General features: G+C 41.2%; 1 protein-coding gene and 1 long non-coding RNA gene across 10 annotated transcripts in view; one reads left to right on the top strand and one right to left on the bottom strand.

The window, feature by feature from the left end:
• Positions 1-22,739, bottom strand: part of SAP130 (Sin3A associated protein 130) — a 75,481-nt gene that overhangs the window by 45,424 nt on the left and 7,318 nt on the right. For 6 of the 9 annotated variants that reach the window (XM_012535616.3, XM_033400182.2, XM_049712639.1 and 3 more), the window contains exons 3-12: positions 20,643-20,878; positions 19,770-19,928; positions 18,442-18,553; positions 17,297-17,421; positions 15,540-15,664; positions 9,768-9,915; positions 9,509-9,599; positions 9,196-9,300; positions 5,459-5,600; positions 3,381-3,502 (exon numbers count right to left, since the gene is read on the bottom strand). In XM_012535616.3, coding sequence (XP_012391070.1) covers positions 3,381-3,502; positions 5,459-5,600; positions 9,196-9,300; positions 9,509-9,599; positions 9,768-9,915; positions 15,540-15,664; positions 17,297-17,421; positions 18,442-18,553; positions 19,770-19,928; positions 20,643-20,878 — 1,365 coding nt within the window. The remainder of the gene's footprint in view (positions 1-3,380; positions 3,503-5,458; positions 5,601-9,195; positions 9,301-9,508; positions 9,600-9,767; positions 9,916-15,539; positions 15,665-17,296; positions 17,422-18,441; positions 18,554-19,769; positions 19,929-20,642; positions 20,879-22,739) is intronic. The other 3 variants (XM_033400183.2, XM_033400184.2, XM_033400185.2) reach the window with 3 other exon arrangements.
• LOC125965059 (uncharacterized) lies at positions 7,131-11,919 on the top strand. The gene is made up of 3 exons (XR_007478545.1): positions 7,131-7,218; positions 10,030-10,114; positions 11,904-11,919. It is a non-coding gene; the product is annotated as an uncharacterized LOC125965059 (long non-coding RNA).

The following is a 22,739-nucleotide window of genomic DNA, read 5'->3' as shown; positions in this document are numbered from 1 at the left end:
AAATGGGTAAAGGTGGCCAAAAGGTACAAACTTCCAGTTATAAGATAAATAAGTCATGGGGACGTAATGTACAGCATGACGACTATAGTTAGCAAATACTGTATTGTATATTTGGAAGTTGCTAAGAGAGTAGATCTTAAAAGTTCTCATCACAAGAAAAACAATCTTTAACTGGATGGTGACAGATGTTAACTGGACTTGTGGTGATTATTTTGCAATATATATAAACATTGAATCATTAGGCTGTACATGTGAAACTAATATATGTCAATTACACCTCAATTTTTAAAAAATAATCTAACTGAAAATGTTTTTTAACCATAGAGATAAAGGTTTAAATTATTATTATGCATAAGAAAAGTAGAGTGAAAAGTTACTACGTGTAAATTTATAGTCATGGCTATATTGTAATTCTTCCTTTGTAAAATATATACATACACAATTTCCAGAGCATTATAGCTTCTTCCTGAGAAGTGTATCTGCGCTATTTCTGTTAAATAACAGTTTTGGGTCATTTGCCTGCTGTTGAACCTGCCGTCTAGTCACCACTCCAAGCCTTTTTAAGATCCAATCTTATTTCACACTTTGTGTTCTCACTCACACTATGTTCCTGCCCAAACCAAACCACTCTGTTCTGACCACATACTCTAGCTAATACTTCACAGACAGAAATGTGCTTTTCTCCAAACCCACTACGGCTCTGCCCTATACTTTCTGAAAGATGCTTTCCAAATGTCACTTCCTTCAGGAAATCACTCCTGACCTCCAACCCTACCTTCTCAAGTAGACATAACCTCTTACCTCAGAAGCAGCATGGCTTTGCTCAAGCCCCTCTTTTAAGATTTAGCATATTATAATATCTCTTCATGTCTAATCTTCCTACTAGACTCTAAGCTTGTTGAAAGCTGTTTAAAAGTCAACTTTAAAAATAGAGCCTAGCATAGGAGCCTTACACAGGACCTTACAAAAAAGTAGCGTTTCAATAAATATTCAATAGGATACTGTAAGCTGGTTACTAAATCATTTTTTCATTTGTGTCCATCCATGTTTAGATTCACATGTCTGAGAAATAATATATTACCTCTCATCTGCACCAACAATGACAGTTTGATCCTGGAAGAAATAAAGTATTGAACGTACTATTCATTTTTCTGTGTTAGTATCTATCAGGGCTACAGCAGTGATGAAAGAAGAATAATGTAGAGAAACAGACGACTGGCAGGATCCCCAACACTTCAGACAGTGCTCTTATGATGGATTTTTACAATAAAGGTTTATATAGAATGATAGTGTCTGCATAGTTGATTCTAGGTCAAGAGAGACTCTGCGTGCCCTTTTCAGCTGGCTAGCATTCAGAGAAATACACAGTGGTCATGAATGACCTTCTCCATAAAAGCAAAATGACTGCACTGTTATAGAAGTTCTGTTATAGAATCATGTTATAGAGTTCTGTTATAGAACTTCACTGTTATAGAATTCAAGGTAGTAGATGAAGGAGAGAACCTGAAGGCAAGTGCTGTTACTGATAAAGAGACTTAAGAATTTTCAGCAGTTAGTGTAACACACACACACGTGAAATTTACTTCCTAATTGTCAACATGCTTCTATGATACTTTTTGCATCCTACTTTTGGCAACAATCAATTAAACATTATTCTACTTTATAAGATTGTTAATAAAAAAACACTGTTATGAAGTTCCTTTAAAAAGAAAGTTTTGAAAAACAAATACCCCCCACCCCGCAAAAAAAAAAAAAAAATCAAAACACACACATAGAACAATGTAGAGATGGAGGAACCTATTTTCAAAGCTATTTAAACCTCAGTATTGGGACTTGCCTGGTGGCGCAGCGGTTAAGAATCTGCCAATGCAGGGGACATGGGTTCAAGCCCTGTTCCGGGAAGATCCTACATGCCGCGGAGCAACTAGGCCCGTGCGCCACAACTACTGAGCTTGCGCTCTAGAGCCCAAGAGCCACAACTACTGAAGCCCGAGCACCTAGAGCCTGTGCTCCACAACGAGAAGCTGCTGCAAGGAAAAGCCTGCGCAGCTCAATGAAGAGTAGCCCTGCTCACCACAACTAGAGAAAGCCTGCACACAGCAACGAAGACCCAACACAGCCAAAAATAAATAAATAAAATAAATTTATATATATATTAAAAAAAACCCTCAGTGTTTGAAAGTTTTAGACTAGCACTGTCCTAATGAAAATATAAGTCATACATGCAATTTTAGATTTTCCAGTAGCCACATTAATAAACTAAAACGCAGGCTAGGGCTTCCCTGGTGGCGCAGTGACGACGCAGGGGATGCGGGTTCGTGCCCTGGTCTGGGAAGATCCCACAGGCCACGGAGCGGCTGGGCCCGTGAGCCATGGCCGCTGAGCCTGCGCGTCCGGAGCCTGTGCTCCACAACGGGAGAGGCCACAACAGTGAGAGGCCCGCGTACCACACACACACACAAAAAAACGCAGGCCAAATTAATTTTAATGACATATCTTGTTTAACTCAATATATCCAAAAATTATCATTTCAAAATATAATCACTATAAAAGTTATTAATAACATAATTTACATTCTCTTTTCCATATTATGTCTTCAAAATTCAGGGTACATTTTACTCTTAAAACACATCTCAATTCAGAGACTAAATTTCAGAAATATTCGATTTGTATTTTGATTCCATAAAATCTACAATTTTGAAAAAAGTAGTTGCATATCACTAAGTTGCACCAAACATATTTGAAATTTCTCTCATTTTAATTAAGTAAAACAAAAAATTCAGTTCTTCATTTGTGCCGGATCCCCTTTAAATGCTCAATGGCCACATGTGGGCGCAGCTGCAGTCCTGGACGGCACAGCAGACAGGCAATGGCCACAATCTGACAACCTGGCTTTCTTATGCCTGAAGTGAGCTGAGGGCCTCACAGGAAAAGACTATACAAACCCTGAGGTTTAAGTAGCATTGTTTAGTCTGGATTGGCAAAAAGAACACTATTTACCGGACTGGATAGTGAATTTTGAGCACAACTGGACGAACATTAAAAACACAACAAATATCCCACAAAACAATAGAAGCCCCGTAAGAGTACAGCTTTATTCGTTTTTAACTGCACTTCCATTTTAAGGGATAACAAAAACTGTTAACATAATTATCCTCAGGGTGGGATAAAATCATGCTACTATCACTGAAAGTAACAACTTTTTAGATTTCAGGGGTGGTGATTTACAACCTTAAAGCTTCAGATTTCAGCCTGATCTGAATCTGAAAATAAAAGCTAGAGTAATTAAATCCATACTAGAAATATTCACTGATCGATTTCTATCTCATTGCATGCAAAAATTAAAATGTTAAAAGTCATCTTAACAGTGGGGCTCATACCTGGATACTGTCGAATGGTGGACACAGAGCTGGTGATCGGGGTGTAGGTGTGAGCAGCCAGTGGGTATGCAGAAGGTGGGTACGTTGGCAGAAAGTACTGGAACTGAACAGGAACAGATGGTCTATAGATGGAACACAGATAATATGAACCAAAATGGTTTTTCTTCTTTCCCTTCAAATGATCCTATCCCCTACAAACTCTTTTTACTTTTAACTGCCATACTAACATTTCCTAAATTGCATCCCAAACAATTATATCAACGGATACAGACCTAGAGAGAGTAATATTTTAACACAGATGGACCTAGAGATGATCATACTAAGTAAAGTAAGTCAGAGAGAGAAAGACAAATACCATATGATGTCACTTACAGGTGGAACTGAAAATATGACACAAATGAACTTATTTACAAAACAGAAACAGACTCACGGACATAGAAAACAAACTTGTGGTTACCAAAGAGGAAAGAGGCGGGAAGGGATAAATTAGGAGTCTGCGATTAGCAGACACAAACTACTATACATAGAATAGATAAACAACAAGATCCTACTGTATCGCATATATATATATAAAAAACTGAATCACTTTGATGTATACCGGAAACTAACAACAACATTGTAAATCAACTGTACTTTGGTAAAAAAAGAAAAGAAAAAAACTAATAAGCATTTCTACACGCCACAATAATCAAACAAGAATATTTAAAAATGATCCAATTCTGAAATTACTTCATGTGCACTCCACCAGGTTCTCACTGTGGGGTGGGAGAAGGGAGATACAAATACGGAATGGGGGAGGTAATGGAGCTAGACCAGAGATACCAGAATGTACTTAGTTTTTAAAATGTTATATACTTCCTACCTCTCTGCCTGCTGAAAGGGCCTAGAAGTAGTGACAATCCAGTAACAACAAACAGAGCTAATGGCTAGATCTTAGTTTCTAATGATGCAAAGGAACCAGGGCTCCTTGGAGAAATGGCAGATTCCAGGGCTCAGAGGGACCAAGTTCACGAAGAGTTTCAAGTATCTTAATGTGGTGAGAAGTAAGGAAGGGCTAGAATGACCAGGACATAGCAAAACCCAGGAACTAGTCTGAAGGGGCTCCCAAGGACGAACCTGGAGACAATCTGAGCCTCGAAATAGATGACAGTAATGGATTATAATTATGAATAAATAAAACCAAATCCACGAGCCCATGCAGATGTTCAAAAATAAAATACACAGAAAAATAAATAAATGGGGATAGATGAACTTTCTTTACATCAGAATGTCAACTGATAAATATCAACGAAATGATCGAACAAGTCACTATCTTGCAACCATCATACTGCAACCATCACCTGATTCAGCCAGGAATCATCAATAGAAGCAAAACTATGGAGTGAAAGCTTATAAGGACACTTATAGTCTCAAGGTATTTCCACACAAATTAGTTATTTACAAAAAAGAAAAGTACACCTTTACAGTAGAAAAATCTGGCATCACCTTCATTAAGTAATTAATATGGAGATAACTATTAATGGGACAAAGGGTGAGCATGAGCTCTCTGATGTAATAACAGTGAGAACATATCACCTAATGGTATTCACTTCAAAAATGCACAGCCTGAATCTAACTCCGAGGAACAATCCGACAAGCCCAAATTGAAGAATATTCTGCAAAAACAATGGCCTATCTATACTCTTCAAAAATTTCAATGTATGAAAGAGAATGGAAAGCTAAAGGATCGTTTCAGTTCCCCATACTGTGGTTAAGTAAGAACAGCTTTGTTCTCTAGAGATGAAAATGGAAATACTTAGGGGATAAGAGGTCATGATGCTGCCACCCTTACACTCAAAATGGCTCAAAATAAATTAAAAAGAGAAGTACACAAGTCAAAAAAAAGATACTAGAACATTCATCAAAGGGAGAACGAATAAATACAGCACAGTTTCATACAATTAAAGAAATTACACAATGTATTAGATTTTCAGGGGGAAAAACTGAAAATAAAGAAATACATGGCATATTCGTGGGACAACTGGTTTCACTGAAAAATCAAAACAATTCGTGACACGATGGGGCACATTCTCTCCTACCTATTGTCACTTCGGGTTTCCATAGCCACAGGATTTGGAGAGGCTCGATGTCCTGAAATGGGAATCAGGCTACTCCTCTCTGCAGGGTAATCGGGTTGGATCCGAGGAGAAGTATGTGTGATTTGCTGAGGCACCACCTTAGCTACAAAAAGTATAATCCAATTACATTACTGCTCATATGCTTTCACTGGCATGCCAAAACATTCTTGGCCAGCAACAATCTTAAGAATGCAAACAGTAATAAGAAGCCTGGATTTTTAGTTTTAATCAAAATAAAAAATGAAAAGATGAGTACCTATGGTGCAACTGAATTATTTCAATCCAATAATACACTGATATATTTACACTGCTATCTGTCAAAGCAGGGTTCAACATTAATACTTTCAGCAACTACATCCTTTTCCCCTGACCTGGCTTCTTGGAGACCTTTTTTTTAAAAGGAGAAAACTTAAAAAAAAAAAAAAAAAAAAATCAACAAAAATTTGAATACAGAAATGGCAAACACCTTAGATTCTTTTCAGGGGCCCATAACTAATCAGTAATAATGTAGCTAATTAAGTAATGAGAAGGTCATTTTAATTTCCAAGTCTTAGGTTCCTCATCTATGAGGAGGCCTTCTCTAGAAAATCACTTAATTTCTAAAGTCTTTTGGGTTTCCTGTGACTTTGCATAATATTTTATGGCAAAATCAAAATGATCATACAGTTTTCAAATTTAATTCTATCTGTAAAGACCCAAGTCATACCAATGGCAGGCACGCAAACACTAGAGACTGGGATGATGCCATCACGTTACCCAAGGTGCAGCACGCTGAACACCAAAGGTAAGCAGCAACCCCCCTGGGCCCAGATATTTTCTGAGGGAGGCAGCTGGAGAAGTTTCTGCAGGATGATGGGTGAGATGCCCAGTTTGACCAGCGAGGATGGCCTCTGCTGGCTAACGCAGAGAGAAGCTGGCATGATGTATTTTCCATCAGTAGTCAGTCGAGAGGGTGCTGAGGGAAAAGTGAGTAAGCCTGCGTTTTCACTGTGCCCATAAAAGGTAGGAGAAAATTATGCTTCCAATAAAAAAGCAGCTGTGTTTGGCACAGTAGCTAACATCAGATGGTAACCACACACACACACACACACATGAATCATACCTTTACTTTTTCCTAATTAAAAGGGCCATACATCCTCAATTATTTAGAAAAAAAAAAACTTCAGGAAAAACATAATGCAGAAATGGTAAGTTGGGGCTATTTTCAAAGATAATCCCTGTTTTCTGTAGGCTGGCATCATCTGATTCTTTTTATAGTTCTGAGACCACTGTCATGTGTGGAGAAAATAAGGGTGGCATTCTATTGGAAATGGGCATTCACTGCAGGTGAAAACCCTATGCTTGGGGTTATCAGGCTCTTCCCCTGATCCAACACATTCCTATTAATAACAATGGCTGAATTCAATATCTAATCTCACCTGGAGAAAGCAAGTGACACTTAGAAAAAGCCACTTAGGTGACTTTAATATAGCTCTTATGCCCTCAACTTGAAAATCAATGCTCTAGGGTTAATATCAGTTTTCCCTTCTCAACTGAGGCCCTTTCTGTACAGGGATCCCATTATGATGTAACAAATATCTGAGTTACTACACAAGAAGAAAACAAAACTAGAGCATAAACCTGACGGAACTTCGACAAAAGCAATCACACTAAGTAGCAGATGTTTAAATCTGTTTGGACACTTCTGTCAAATGATTTTCAGATCTAGAATTTAGTAAATGGTAAAAATTCAAAGATAAGTGAGCTGGGGAGTTAGAGAACACAGCAATACAGTAACTTAGGACAGGTAAGAAGTTGGTAGTTTTAGCCAAATGAATGAACATTATTTGTCTCCTGCTACTTTCAGTGAGTTTACTTGCACAGTGTTTACTCTTAGGAAGACACAGTGACATTAACAAGAACGGATCTCTAAATAATTCTCCACCGAGAGGGTTCAAGACACAACCAGACAGCCCCCTAGGGTACGTTGCCCCTCTTTACTGGTCTGATTTTCTTCATAGCAACACATTCCCTAGTGAGACTCTCGACTATAAAAATGAAAAGAAGGGGCTTGGCTCTGACTTGACAGTGCTGCAGATAACTGATGACACTGTTAGGTATAGCCAGAAAACAGCCTGAAATGACAACATGGAACAATCAACGATCTTTTTCAATGAAAGTGCTGTAATGCTGAACCTCTAACCCCACTGCCAGACTTCACAGAAGTGAGATTAAATTCAGAGGGTGTGACAGAAGTTTGGTTTCCCCAATGCCAAGCTGGAGTGAGCAGTAACGTGAGAAAGACCGCAGTTATTTTCTCTGCTAAAAGCTGTCTGTGGGGCTGAGTACCAATTTAAGGGCTGGAATGGCTCAGTTATTTAAAAGAGGAGCAAGGGTTTCCTGGGTCCTACCGTTACTCTGGAAAAGTGCCTTCAAAGTTTGCTAGGAGGGCTGTGGAAGCTGCAGCCTGTCACACATGCAAAGGAAGGAAGCAGGGAGGGAGGGACCACCCCAGTGCTGGGACACAGCAGGTAGGGGAGACACTTCTGTGTCTGGTCACCAGATTTCTGACCGTCGAGTATGTCAGTGTGTCCTCTCACAAAAGGCAGCCTTACTTCTAAAAGTACAGCAGATTAAAAATATGGCAGCTGTCCCACATCTCTGGGAGTGAAGGAGAGTGAGATGGCACACTCACTGTTACAGAACCAAGGCACAGGTAACACTAGAAACTAAAACCTGTCACTTGTGGGTGAAAGGAGTGTTCTGCCTCATAGGCCACGGCCTCTGCTTTGGAAGCTGTGACAGTAAGCTATCAACTCTGACGATAGGCATCGACAACTTGCCGGCCAAACCTTGCTGATGCCTGTTTTGGCCCATGAGCTAACAATGGGTTCACACTTTTAAACAGCAGCGGGAGGGAAAAATCAAAAGAAGACTATTTTGTGACACCTGAAAATGACATGAAATTCAAATTTCTGTGTCCATAAAAAAATCTAACGGAAACACAGCCACACCCATTTGTTTACATATTGCCCACAGCTAGGTAGTTGCACACACCCATGAGGCCTGCAGAACCTAAAGCATTTACGAGCCGGCTCTATGGAAAAAGCTTGCCAATCCCTGCTGTTGATCACTAAAGTTTGGCTGCCAGAAATTTTTCAAAGATGTTTTAATACTGTAAATATACACATATTTAAAAGGGGAATAAGCAAAGCCTGGAAGGAATTTTAGGATGGTCATGAAGTACCTTGGGTGGCACCCAGATAAGAACCTCGGGGAAGTGACTTGAGGGTTAGCATTCTTCCCACTGTTGCATCACCCAGAGATTTTTCCTGAACAATCTGTCAGTGTACAAGGTCTCTTCACTCCAGATCTTTGCTTCTTTCTTGCTTTTCCTGTTGTTCTTGTCAAACTTTTATCAGTAAAGTTAACTTACTTTTTAAAAAGGTAAACATAGAAAAGGTAAAGGTTGATGAATAAGTCAAAAGTGGAGTTAAAGTAGTTTACTTTGGGCTCTCAGAGATGGTTATCTTCTTTTCTCTCCCCCTACCATCAAAATGCCAAATCTGTATATGAAATAATACTCAAAGTTAAAGTCAGTGTTGCTTTGAAAATTAACAATTAAAAAAAAAATCAACACTAGCCAGCTATATGAAGACCTGGTCAGCGGGGCTGAAAATTCCTTGTAAGCTTCCGTCTGCAGGCTGCACACCACTTACCAACCGGGATGTTTGAGGTGGTCACTGCCGTAGCATGGGATGAATGTGAGGGCATTGTCATGGTAACAATTGTACTCGTGGGAGCTTGTGTGTGTGACACCGATCCTGGACAGGAGAAAAAGGGAAATTCTTCAACAATGGCCTCTCTGCACACATTACAGATTCTCAAAAACCCAAGAAAAGCTCTTGGGAAAAAGAAAGAGAATTTTTCTAACCTAATTCTTGTTCTCTGCCTGAAGCTGAGAAATAAAGAATGAACCCACGCCTTATGCCTCCTTCCTCCCTGGCAGGAAGAGCAGGGCTGCCGACTTACCAGCTGTGGTTGCGGAAGGAATGGTGTTGGTTGCCAAAATAGGTGCTACCGTTGCTGCAGCCACTGGTGTGCCAGTACTGAAGATCGTTTTCTGTGGGGGGGGAACACCCCACGACACAATTAGAAACAGGAACATCTCCCACCCAATCCCGTTTAAACGCAATCACTGCCTTCGATATTGCCAGGCTTTTAGCAAGTTTTGCACAATTCTGGTTTTAACCCACAGAGTATACAGATGGCTCTTCATCTCTGGTTTTACCTGAGCCATGGTATGGAGCTGCTGTTTTGGCGTCCCTAGCGCAGGGTGAGATGGCAGTGTGATTCTTGTTGTTACATCCCGTGACTGGGCAGGACGCTGAATACTAATTGCTGCAGACGGTGGATGCTGGAGAGACAGAGTTGGCCGACTGGGAAGACAGAAAAGACATCACGATCTATGACTTGTCTCCAGACGCAATGCAGGCAGCCAAGGCCACTTACTGTCTCATGCTGGATCACAGTCAGAGTTTTATTTTTCACAGGTCTGTGAAGTCCACATGTGAACCAATGAAGTTAACTGCCCATCGAGTTTCTCTCCTGAAACTGCCATAAGCCTCATTCTAAAAGGTATCAACATGTACCATGAACCAAATAAATGAATCCTTAGTCATACTGAGTATCCTCGATATAATTAATCAACACTCTCTGACCATCTCGAGTAAGCATTACTATAACGAACACGTTTCACTCTGTGGACAAATCTGAAGATACACACTAAGGTTCTGACTGTTGAGGTAACGTTACAGAAAACCTTGATTAACGGAAGCTTTACCTGTGACCTTGAAGCGCTGACTTCCTTCCCCCAATTTTATATCATCCCTTACCAAAAGATAAAGTTATAGTTATGACTGCCTCATAATTGAAAGGGATATCAACATAGACAGCATGTCAAATTAACTGGCAAGCATGCTACTAAAATTGCAAAAATGGTAAGAAAACTTGACGGTATATCAAAGTTGACATCTCAAACAGAGGGGAGAGAATGGGCTACTTAATAAATGATGCTAGGAAGACTACATAGCCATTTGGAAAAAATCAAATGAGATCCATACTTCACACAGTACACCAGGATAAATATGAAAATGATGAAAGGTTTAATGGAAAATAAGAAAGTACATGAAGAAAAGACAGAATTCTTTAATAGCCTTGGAGTGGCGGAGAGCTTTCTAACAATTAAAAGCTCTAAAAATCCAAAAGCTATAAAAAAAAATCAAGAAATTTGACTCTGTAAACCAATAAGCAAGCCTCCTAACACAGTAAAACACACTACAAGCAAAGTAAAAAGACTCATAGGTGAAAGTGTAATCTTAATATATGAAGAGCTCCTAGAAATCCATGAGAAAAATAACAGCCCAATAGAAAAACAGGCCAAGGATATGAATAGTCAGTTTGCTAAAAAGAAAACACAAATGGCCCCTTAACAAAGGGAAAAGACTAAGTCTTAATCAGAGGAAGAGAAATATAATTTAAAAGACACTGATATATCATTTTTCACCTATCAGATTGGCAAAAATCCAAAAAACTGACAGGGTACTCTGTTGTTCAAGCTGTAAGGGAACAGGCACTTTTAAATATTCTGGAGGGAGTATAAACTGGTACAAACCCTATGGAAGGCAATAAGACATAGGTATCAAAATTACAATCACATATACCCTCTGATCACTTTTGGGAATTTATCCTATAGATATTCTTGCACACATGCATAATGACAAGAGTATAAAGTTATTCACTGCATTATTTATGATAGTAAAGTAAAGAAAGAAAAGAACCTCAAATCCACATACACGATGGGTCATCATACTGCTGCTAAAAGAACAATGAAACTCCACGTACTGAAATGGAAAGCTTTCAACATACGTTGTTATATGAAAAAACCCAAAGAGGAACATATAAATCTTGAGACTGACACACTGCCGGCTGCAGTAAGAGGGCAGCTTAGGAATCTATGAATTAAACAATTTGGGGGGTAAAAAGGATAAAAGTTAAGAATTACATGTGAATTCGACTGTATTTAAGAAACACTGGAAGGATACCCCGAAAGCTATAAACATGTTACTTTACAAAGGCAAAGGGAAAGGAACATAGGAACTTGGTAGACGTGCGACAGAGGAGTGATACTCCCTACTGAATACCTTTTTATGTTTTTGTATCTTGGAACCATGTGATTATAAATGAGGAAGAAGAAAACATGAAAAGTTGAGCCGTAAGGGTGAAATGTGATTGGGACCTCACGTATCCAAACTAACCAATGGTTTCATCACAGGGATCCTCTCTCAAAATGCTTTAAGATCAGAGCTGGTGGGATATTAGTGCATAAAACTTACAAACTAAATAAAGGATGGCTTTCTCCCTATAGAAAGAGAACTAAATGGCATATTATTCAAGTTCAAAGGAAAGCTGAAAGCCTGGTCATAGGTGCAACTATGACACCTGGTGGAACTTACTGAGGAGAAAGCCTACTATTGAAGACTGGATTTTTAATAGTTGATGACTTAGGTCACCAGAGTACAGTGAAAGCTGCCCACTCCCAGCATTTACAATGAAATGCATTCAGAGAGATACATGTACACATAACTAAAATAATCACAAATTTTAGGATGGAGGAATCTAATTATGGGAACAATTCTGAAGATACCTGTAACAAAGAAGAATGCCAACAGAATCACCCGGAAAGGATCTCCTAAATTCAAACTTAAACGTGCTCATATTTTAAGAGGTCCAGCTCATACAAAAATATACCCCCAAAAGAGTATTTCTATTAAGTATTTAGATATGTGAAGTGTTTCTGAAAACATAGACTATACTAGTCTTTGATTTTCATTTACTCTAATGAAAAATAACAAGTGTTAACACATAAAAAGTGTTAATGACCATTACATGTCAGGCATGTATTAAGTGCTTTATATATTAGTATTAATATATACATATTTACACATTAATATTTATACATTAACTTCCATATCAAGGAAGGTAATATTACCGCCATTTTCTAGGTGAGGAAATTGAGACATTTACTCTTTCACCTAGCACTCCCACTTCCAGGAATACACCTTGAAGGCACACCATCACAAACATGCAACATATGCCAAAATGCCCATCAGTACATCCATTAGCTAGGAAGTCAGACATTAGGAATTTATCACAGTTATAGATAATTCAAGTAGAAAAACCATCTGATCATTAGGGTTTTTGTCTGCTTAATTCCCTAGTGTATTTCCAGTGCCTAGAGCAGTGACTGGCACAGACGAGGCACACAATAATATTTGTTACAGGAGTGAAAATGTAGTTATATGCTAAAAATATATCTGACAAAATTCAATATCCATTTTTTAGTAAAAACAATACACTGGAAAAGATAGATAATTCAACAACATGGTTTAAAAAAAAAATCTAACCCTAGTTTTCACTGTATACACATTTATACCTTTTGAATTTCATCATACCATCTGAATATATTAATTTTTTGAAGGTACTATAAAGTTAACATGAATAACAGTCTATTTTATATTGGGCTGTTGTGTCTCTTTGTACCTCAGGCAATATATTCAATTACCGAGAAGTAAAGTGTCTTCATTTTATTGAAGAGCGGACTAAGGATCAGGGAAGTTAAAAACACTTATAATGACACACAGCTAGTAAATGACAGAGCTAGTGGTTAAAGTTACGCCCTAGGCACTACTCTGCATGTAAGTGTTATTTTCTTCAGAGCTCTGTTCTGGGCCCTCTTCTCATTATTTTTATTCCCGCTGGGTAGACTCAGATACCTAGAGCATTAACTGTAGCCCACGTTAATGACTTCTCAAGCACAGACATCTCTTCAACTACCTGTTGCCACAGATACACTCAGTATCACAAAACTTAACCTTCTCTTTAAAATCCGCTTCCGGGGCTTCACTGGTGGCGCAGTGGTTAAGAATCCACCTGCCAATGCAGGGGACACGGGTTTGATCCTTGGTCCGGGAAGATCCCACATGCCGTGGAGCAACTGCGCCCATGCGCCACAACTACTGAGCCTGCGCTCTAGAGCCCGCGTGCCGCAACTACTGAGCCCGTGTGCCACAACTACTGAACCCACGTGCCTGGAGCCCTTGCTCTGCAACAACAGAAGCCACCACAACAAGAAGCCCGCGCAATGCAACCAAGAGTAGCCCGCACTTGCTGCAACTAGAGAAAAGCTCATGCACAGCGACGAAGACCCAATGCAGCCATAAATAAATAAATAAATAAATAAAATCTGCTTTCTTTTCCTTGTTTCCTTTTCATTTACTTGGTCAAGCAAGGAAGAAACCAAGGAGGCATCTCAGACTGCTTCCAACTGGTAGACAAGTCTTCCGGATGGTCTCTAGTTCCCGACAGCTCTGTTCTCCATGCCCTATCCCTCCTTCAGTCCAGTGAATCACTTCTTGTCCATATTGCCGAAGGCTCTTTCCCCAGCACCCATGTAATCGATGGCAAGAATCAAGCAAGACCACTGGAACACTGCATGCTCCTGGCAAGACTCTCATGCCACTGCCTTCCCCAACTTTCATAGCTTCACCAGCACAATATGCCTGCTGGTCGTGAGGACAAATACCTTGATGTCTTCATCCCTGACTGTGTCACTCACAAGAAGCATCAGAGACCATCCCTCATTGACCAGATTCTCTCCCTGTATGGCTCTGTAAATCTCCTAATTGTACTGGCTTCACTTCTCAAACACCCAACCTTTCTACTATACCCTCTGGACTCACAATCCATCTTTAGCAAAATCTCCTGTATCCTCAACCTCTTCTGTGAATATATCCACTATCTTCCTGCCCTAATGAATCTTGGTTCTCCCTTGAGAACGCTGCTTCGCTCGACAGCCCTCTCAACTGGGAGCCATTTTCTCTCATAAACCTCCTCCCCATCTATATTGCCCTCCTAAATCATCTCCCCCTGAACTCTTCTGTGGACTCCAGACTCATATATTAGGCTTTCTCAACATCTCCACTTGGGTGCTCAGAAGTCAGCACAACCTTAAAAGTGCCCCAAACCAGAGTCTGGAATTCCTCCCCAAACCTACTCCTCCCATTCTTCCCCATCTCAAGTTTAGGCAACTCCACTCTCCCAGCTGCACAGCCAACCAGCGCTGGCATAAGCCTGACTGTTCTCATTCTCTAATAACCCCGTACGTGCTTCCTCAGAAATCCCCTCCGCTACCTTCAAAGTTCTATTCAGAATCTAACCACATCTTTCCACCTCCAATGACCATCTCTCCTGGATTCCTGCCATACTGTTTGAAACATCCTGCTTCCAACTTTGCCTCCCCACAGCCAACTCTCTCCAGCAACCAGGCTGATGCAGCTACTTCAGATCATGGCACTGCTCTGTTCCAAACTCTGCTAAGGCTTCCCATTGCCCCCCAGCGCAGGCCAAATCCTCAGAGTGGTTCCTAAGGCTCGGCATGACCTGGGGACCTTGCTACCTCCCAAAATTATCGCTGGCCACTCTCCTACCATTAGCCTCTTGCTGCCCCTTTATGCGGCAAACATACTCCTGTATCAGGGCCTTTGCACTTACTGTTCCCACTGCCTAGAACACTCTTATCCCAGACAACCATATGGCTCATTTCACATCTTTCCATTTTCTGTTCAACTGCATTCTTATCAACAAAGCCCTTCCTGATCACCTTACATGACAAAGTAAGCTCCCCGCACTGCCTACCCTGTCACTCCAAATCCCATTCGCCCTGATTTTTCCCCAAAGCACTCTCTGCCACCTAAAAAACTATACATTTTTTAATGGTATGTCTCCAGCCACAGTTTCTACAAACAGAAACTCTATGAGGGCAAGAATTTCTTTTTATTTGTTCACTGCTTTATCCTCAGTGTCTAGAACACAACATAGCTCATTAAAAAAAAGAAAAAAGCACTCAATAAATATTTGTTGAGTTGAATGAAAGAAGGAAAAGAAAAGGGGAGAGAAGAAGGGAGGATGACAGGATGGCTGATCTTCAAACCCCCAAATATACCTAAGTGCGGAATCAGTGGCATGGGCTGCTGTTGTAGTAATCACTGGAGACTGAGCTCTGGTGGCCGACACAGTTGCTACCACAGCAGGAGGGATGGTATTAGAGGTGGTCACAGGTGGACGAGACTACCAAGAGAAGAGAAAAACATATTTCATTGAAAGCAAAATACAGTATGCCCAAAACACTGCAAGTATAATTTGAAAACTGGGCCTCGAAATAAGGGTGTTTATGTCCAAATGAAAATAAATTCTCACCATTCTGATAACCGAGTTCTCTTTTCAGACAGGTTGTTAGAAGGCCAAGAGCCAGAATTATCACAAAAAATCCAATGCTGGTTGGAGAGTACACAAGCCCCTTCTTTTCGAATATGACCAGACTCAAAATTCTGTCCTACGATTAGTACAGACTGGAATCTAGCCCTTCAGCTCTAGTTCCCACAGAGCTGTCGCTGGTCCTGGAGCAGACACTTTTCATGACGACACAACCTAGGGCTCTCCACAGAGGGCCTACTCAGAACTGGATGCTGGCTCTCATGCCATCTGAGGGCAAAAAAGGCAAACACGTGGTAACAGCATTCTTTACCAGCGGAAGGTGCAGGGTGCCCAGATGCTTTCTAGATGTTTCCATATGGATATACTTCCCTCACCTCTACATCTGTGTGTAAAATCTTCACCTGACTAACGAGTTCCACACTGGGCTTCACCCGCTTGCCCACTGTCAGATTCTCCAGTCATCTGAGCTCTCCTGAGTAGTCCTTCTTTCCTGCTCCTGCCACGTGCAGGTCAACTCAGCAAACTCTGCCCATTCTTGATCTGTTTCTCACCTGCAGACCTCGTCCCCATGGCGCTGCTCTCACAGCCTGTCCTCTCACACTAGGACTGCTGTGCCGTCTTCCGCACTACTGAGCTCTTGACCTTGGTTCTCCTCTTTCTCCAACCCTTCCTACCATTATACTCCTGGGGCCCTAATCAGTCTCCAAACGTGTTTTATTACCAGCAAGGTCTTTTATTTTGTTTAATGTGAAAGCTCTAGGCTAGACATATCTTACCCCGCGTCCCAGTCAGCACTCTTCCGTAGTATCTTAAACCCAGCTATTTCATACATGCTACCAGTCTGGCCCCAAAGGCACTGAACTTCTACCTTCTGTATGCAATTCAGCTAGATTAATCTTTCAAAGATATTTCTTTGACCATATATCAGTGTATTCCAAAGACGCAGTAGCTCTCTGCTGTGTACAAAATCAAGTTTACAGTCTTCATCTTAGAGCCCCGAATTTAGAGACAGACATGGTATCACGCAGTAACACGTTATACTTCAGTAGTACTGAGGCCACAGGTTTCCTTGAAAAAAGTTGAAAGGCATGGACCGTCTTCCTCAAAAAGCATACCTATGTGCATAAAATGTCTAGGGGTTCACACACCCCTATCCAACTTAGAATCCCTCAGTTCTAACTAGGCTTTACTCCACATTGTGTACAACCACCACTACCTTCCTCGCCTTGTTCACAGTGCTGCCCCCCTTCACGTCTCTGAATCCCCACTGCCACACCCATCCCAACCAAAAGCCTTCCCTTACTACCTCTCCTAAATTCCTACAGTGGATCACATGACACTGTATGTAATTCAGCCTTCTCTACATCTTGGCAGCTAGATCCAAAGTCGCTTGAGGTTCAAGGACTCGCACAGTGCCAAGCAGAGTGAATAACTCAGAGTAGGCGCTGAACGCTTGCTGGCTGACTACCCACAACCCTGGCGTGCCTGGATTGGCTGGTGAATGATGTGCTGTACTGCCGGCTGAGCTGCAGCAGCATTTGGCAACTGGGAAGTCGGCCTCAGGACCGTGGTTACTTTAGAACTGGACATCACAGCAGCAGCTGCTGCACCTGGAAAAACAGTATTTTTTTCATTAGTATGGCTTCCGGGCTCATGATTTAAATAGCTACAATTATATTCCCTATAAGCTCAGTATGTCAGTATTCAGCTTAAGTGCTTTATGTATACTTCCCATTTCATCATACAGAAAATTAAGAGAACGTGCCCTCAAGGGCTGAGATTTCATAAGATCGATAATCTGTATTGCTTCTTCAAGGGTGTTCTTAAATGAAACTGGCTATTTTTTTTTTTTTTTAAACTGCAAGTATGTAGCAGTGAAGCACAGCACGGTGCTGTTATTACCCTGATTCAAGCCAAGGCTGCAGCAGTTTAACCACCAGTGAGAGTTCACTTGAACCACCACTGCCTTTGTACCATCAGTGCCAATATCAGCACTGACAAAAGGGCACACGTCCTAGTTTCGACCTCACACAGATCCCCCTGCAGTCTGTGAACCTCACTCTGAGAACAACCACTAAGTTACACTGAGAGAGAGTATTTGTTAGCCTGATTCTGCCGACAATAATTTTATCCTCTCCAATAGAAGGTAACAATTTCTGATCAAGTAACTGAAAACACTCATTAAATTTAATACCTTACAACCTATCAGCACTTAATTGTAAGAATAAATTCATCTTATTGCCATGTGAATAAAAAGATTTGACTAAGCATTTTCACTAAACTTCAAAAATACTCAGTATTAACATTTGTGACTTATTTATTGAAAATGAAGCCCATATTTACACAACCACAGCTTTCAGGAGTTCCTCAGTATAAAGGACAATTTTTACACCATACAGAAAATTTGAATTGCTCTGAGTTTACACACATACACATATGTGTTGCAATACAACTATAATAAGCACCTATTAGGCCACACTAAAAATGTGCATTAATCTAAGTTTATTTCTGCTGTCCTGCAACTCTAAAAAGCTCATTCTGGATATGCTTTGTGTTACTGTATCTTCTACCAAACGTACACCTGTCACTGCATTTCAGGAGTCTGAAGAAAACACGCAGCCTTTATTTACCTCGAGGCAAATGAGAAGCTCCAATGTGAAGAGGGGGCCCAGGTGCGTTGCTCCGGATGATCGACATCTGTACGTTTGTGGTCATGATGTGATGCAGGTTACTGGGATGCCCCTGCAAGAAACAGGATGCAACGTTATTTCCAAGTGCCTGGTCTTAGCCACGGGTGCTTAGCCATTGCTTCTAGGAAGTCAGCTGCCTCCAAATGTGGGTCATGTTGTTCCTCTTAAGATAGTGAGCACCCCAAGGGAAAGGACATTTAGTTTCCTTTTCACAGCATACTGCACGATGCCCTGTGCCAGCAGGCATGTGGTAAGGGGCAGGGAGGACCCATCAACTGCCTTGAATCTAGCTAGCTGTTAGAGTCCTATCACTGATGACACATCTGACTGTCCACTTTCAGACACTCTCATCTTCAATAGTAGTCTTTTACCCTTGTTTTCTTTGTCTTGGCCTATAGCTTATTTTTTCTTATTATCACTATTTCCTTTACACGCCACTGCACTCACGTATGCTTTATGCTAGCCAAGATCTCTAAGTAAATTCAGTCAGCATCCAACGGGCACTCGCCCATCAGTTCTGCAGCTCACCCCTACGTGTCCCTTCCTCACACCTGCCCGATCCTGATGCCAGTGCTTCTCAGGTGGGCATTCCAGCACTTCTGGGAGGACTCAGCAATATGACAAAATGAAAAACACCACAGTGCACCTTTTTGGAATACCATTTTTCTCCTGAAAACTTGAAGGGAGTGAGTTGTGAGATTCAGTTTTCATTGGTAAGTAATTTAAAATATTTAAATAAATCAAATACATATTATGGAGGAGGACTGCAATTTCAAAAAAAAAAAATTAAGTTAAAACATGAGACTTTAAAATAAAGGTTCACAACTGGTAGGCTGCTGAGGGAACCCGCCAGTCGCCCAAGAGACACACATCACCGTCCTCAGAGAACAGCCTTAGAGAAGCACTGCTGCTGTGAGGCTGTCCTCAGCCCACTGGAGTTCTGCGCCTGTAACCAAGCACAGCCGGACTCCTGTGCTCCTCAAGGTCACGGGCTGTCTTATCTAGATTTGCTTCTCACACTGCAGGGGGTGCCTCGTACACAGCAGATACCCACTACGTACGGGCCGAATGACAAGACCACTGTGCATACTGGTCTCACTCCCGAGGCCATCCTTCTCTGTCCACTCTCCTCTTGTCCCCTTGCAGATACCGGTGACCAGTTAATTTTTGATTTAGTCCAGTGCCTAATGTACTGCTGGCATTCAGTAAATAATGATCAACAGTTTGGCATCTCAGTTTGAAAATCAGCAAATTAAGAGGAAAAAAACCTGTTGTCCACTGATTGTTGCCACAGGAATGGCTGCAGCTTGAGGGATGCTACTCTCCATGGTAACGGTAACCTGCCCTGGAAGCTTGGGGGGAAGTGACAAGGTGGAAGGTGGAGCAGGAGCAATGGGACGGCTAGGCACGGTGGGCTTCGGGGGCGGCTGCGAACAGAAAACCACACGACACAGATCAACAGCGTTTCCAGCGATGCCCTTCATTCCACACACGCGCACAAATCAAACCTGGAGAGCGCCAGGAAGGATGCCCGAAGCCTCACATGTTCTATCTCTTAGCATCACAGCCTCTCCATTGAGGTGCTAGCATTGCCATGTTACAGATGTGGAAACATACAAAGCAAGGCTAAGTCCCTTGCTTAAAGCCACACAGACAGTAAAAACTAGAACTGGGAATAAAGCCCAGATCTGTATGGCTCACAGCCCACATTCTTTCTTCTATACCGTGCCGCCTCCCAAGTTTGGCTGGAAGTAAACAAAACTCCCAGTAACTGACACATATCCATATGGTTAATACACAAGGCGATATTCTGATACACCCAAATTAGCAAGCTATCAAAACAAAACCTTGGAGAAGAGTGCCACTCCAAGATAAAAGCTACACTAGCATGCCCATAACTTGAAATAAAATCCACGTCAAAATGGGTACGAGAAAAGATCCTGTGATGCCAACTGCCCAGCGGCACGAGACTAGGCACTGCAGAACAGCGCAACTCTGAGTTACAGAGAGGAGCTGAACTGATAGGTCAAAAAGAAAAAGCTATGATCCTAGGATACAGCCTAAGACTCTGTGAGCACTGTCAGAAATACTAGCCAGTCTTTAGCTGTCGTTCAATGTGAAATTTTAAACCTCTCCATTACCTTCATAAGTCCCTCCGAAAATGAGAGTGGCACTGCTGGCGTCAGATGTGCTGGCGGGGCTGTCACTGTGACAGGTGTGCCCGATGCAACAGCATGGTGTGTAGACAACATCTGCACCTGTGGATAGGGCCTTACCACAACAGGCTCTTGCTTCTCTTCACGGGACTGTAGGGAGCTGCTGGAACCCACGTGCTCCCTGGCAGTGACTTCAGCATCTCGACTAGATTCATCGTTGACTAGTGAAGACATGAAGGGTGAAACAGCGTGTCATGCCCTTCCAGTATCAAATAATATAACAGCACATGTAAGAGTGGCGCTTGCAGCTAAGTTGCAGGGTTGATAAACTGACCGTTTCCTTCTGAGATTTTCTTAACAAGGAAAATTTGGGCATCAAATTCCCCTGATGGAGAGCAAACTCGAAAGTCACACCTTTGGAACACGGGACTTGTTTTAAAGATTGTAATTTCCTACTCCTATGAACAAAGGGCCTGAAAACTATCTAGAATGACCTCAAATACTTGAAATTGTAATATAAGATAAAAGACAATTTCATTTAAAATATTTATTTAAAAAGTTATAAAAACCTAATATTAAAAAGGTGACTTGGGGACTTCCCAGGCGGTCCAGTGGTTAAGAATCCATGCTTCCACTGCAGGGGGCACAGGTCTGACCCCTGGTCGGGGAGCTAAGATCCTGCATGCTGTGTGGTGCGGCATCCATCCCCCCCAAAAAAAGGTAACCAATTTCTCAGTCCAAATCCCTACAGAGTGAACAAGTAAAGCTCTATCATTATTACAATGCATGCACCCTTTGAGACTCAACAATTCCACTTGCGTGACTGTACCCTATAGATACACAGCATGTGTGTAAAATGACTCAGGTACAAGTTATCTGTTTCAGTATTTTTATACTAGCAAAGGAACCGAAAAACCTACATGTCCATCAATAGGGGACTGGTTAAATAAATTATGGTATACTCACACAACAGACTACCATGCAACTATAAAAATAAAACAAGAAGGCTTTTTAGGTACTCTTATGGGAAAATGTATAATATATATATATATATATAGTGAAAAAGATATATGAAAATACCAAGGTACAGAACAGAGAAAAAGTAAATAAAATACACACAAATATAAATACATTTGTATTTGAATATGGATAACATATCTCCAAAGCATCTTGTTTGCCTGAAAGGAAAGAAAGTGGATGAGTGGAGGACAGGAAGGAGAGATATTTTTCAGTGTATATTCTTTTTTCTTTTGGAATTCTGGACCATGAGAACACGTAACGTATTTAAAAATTAAGTTAAAAAAATCAAGGAACTGGGAGTTCCCCGGTGGCGCGGTGGTTAAGAATCCGCCTGCCAATGCTGGGAACACGGGTTCAATCCCTGGTCCGGGAAGATACCACATGCCACGGAGCAACTAAGTCTGTGCGCCACAACTACTGAGCCTGTGCTCTAGAGCCCGTGCACCTAGGGCCCATGCTCCGCAACAAGAGAAGCCACCGCAATGAGAAGCCTGCGCACTGCAACGAAGAGTAGCCCCCACTCGTCACAACTACAGAAAGCCTGCGTGCAGCAACAAAGACCCAGCGCAGCCAAAAATAAATAAAACTAAAAATAAATTTTAAAATGCTGTGAATTCAGAACACAATGATAAAAAATTTATTAAAAATCAAGGAACTAATGTAATGAAAGAGGAGAGTCTGTGAAAATATTAATTTGCACTATCATTTTCCCAAAACAACACTGACATTATTTTTCTGAACATAAAGATTATACTTACATAAAAAATTTTAATTACTTGGAAAACTATAAAGAAAGTAAAACTGCTCCCAAAGTCTATCCCCTAAAGGCACCAAGTTACTATTTTGGTAAAACGTCAGACACTTCTCAGCTCTTTAATCTTAGGTGGGTTTTTATTTACTTAACTTTTTATTTAACTATAACCTTCATAAAGACAAGTGTATAGCTCAATGAACTTTTACAAACGGAATACACCCGAGTTACCAGCCCCGAGATCAACAAGCAGAATGCTACTGCTTCCCCATAAACCCTCTGTTCAGCCTGATTCCAGTCACTGTACCTCC

The sequence above is a fragment of the Orcinus orca genome, chromosome 7 (genome assembly GCF_937001465.1).
Source record: "Orcinus orca chromosome 7, mOrcOrc1.1, whole genome shotgun sequence".
In the NCBI taxonomy this organism is placed as follows: Eukaryota; Metazoa; Chordata; class Mammalia; order Artiodactyla; family Delphinidae; genus Orcinus; species Orcinus orca.
The sequence above is the reverse complement of the archived record's forward strand: the minus strand, read 5'-3'. Positions and strand labels throughout refer to the sequence as shown.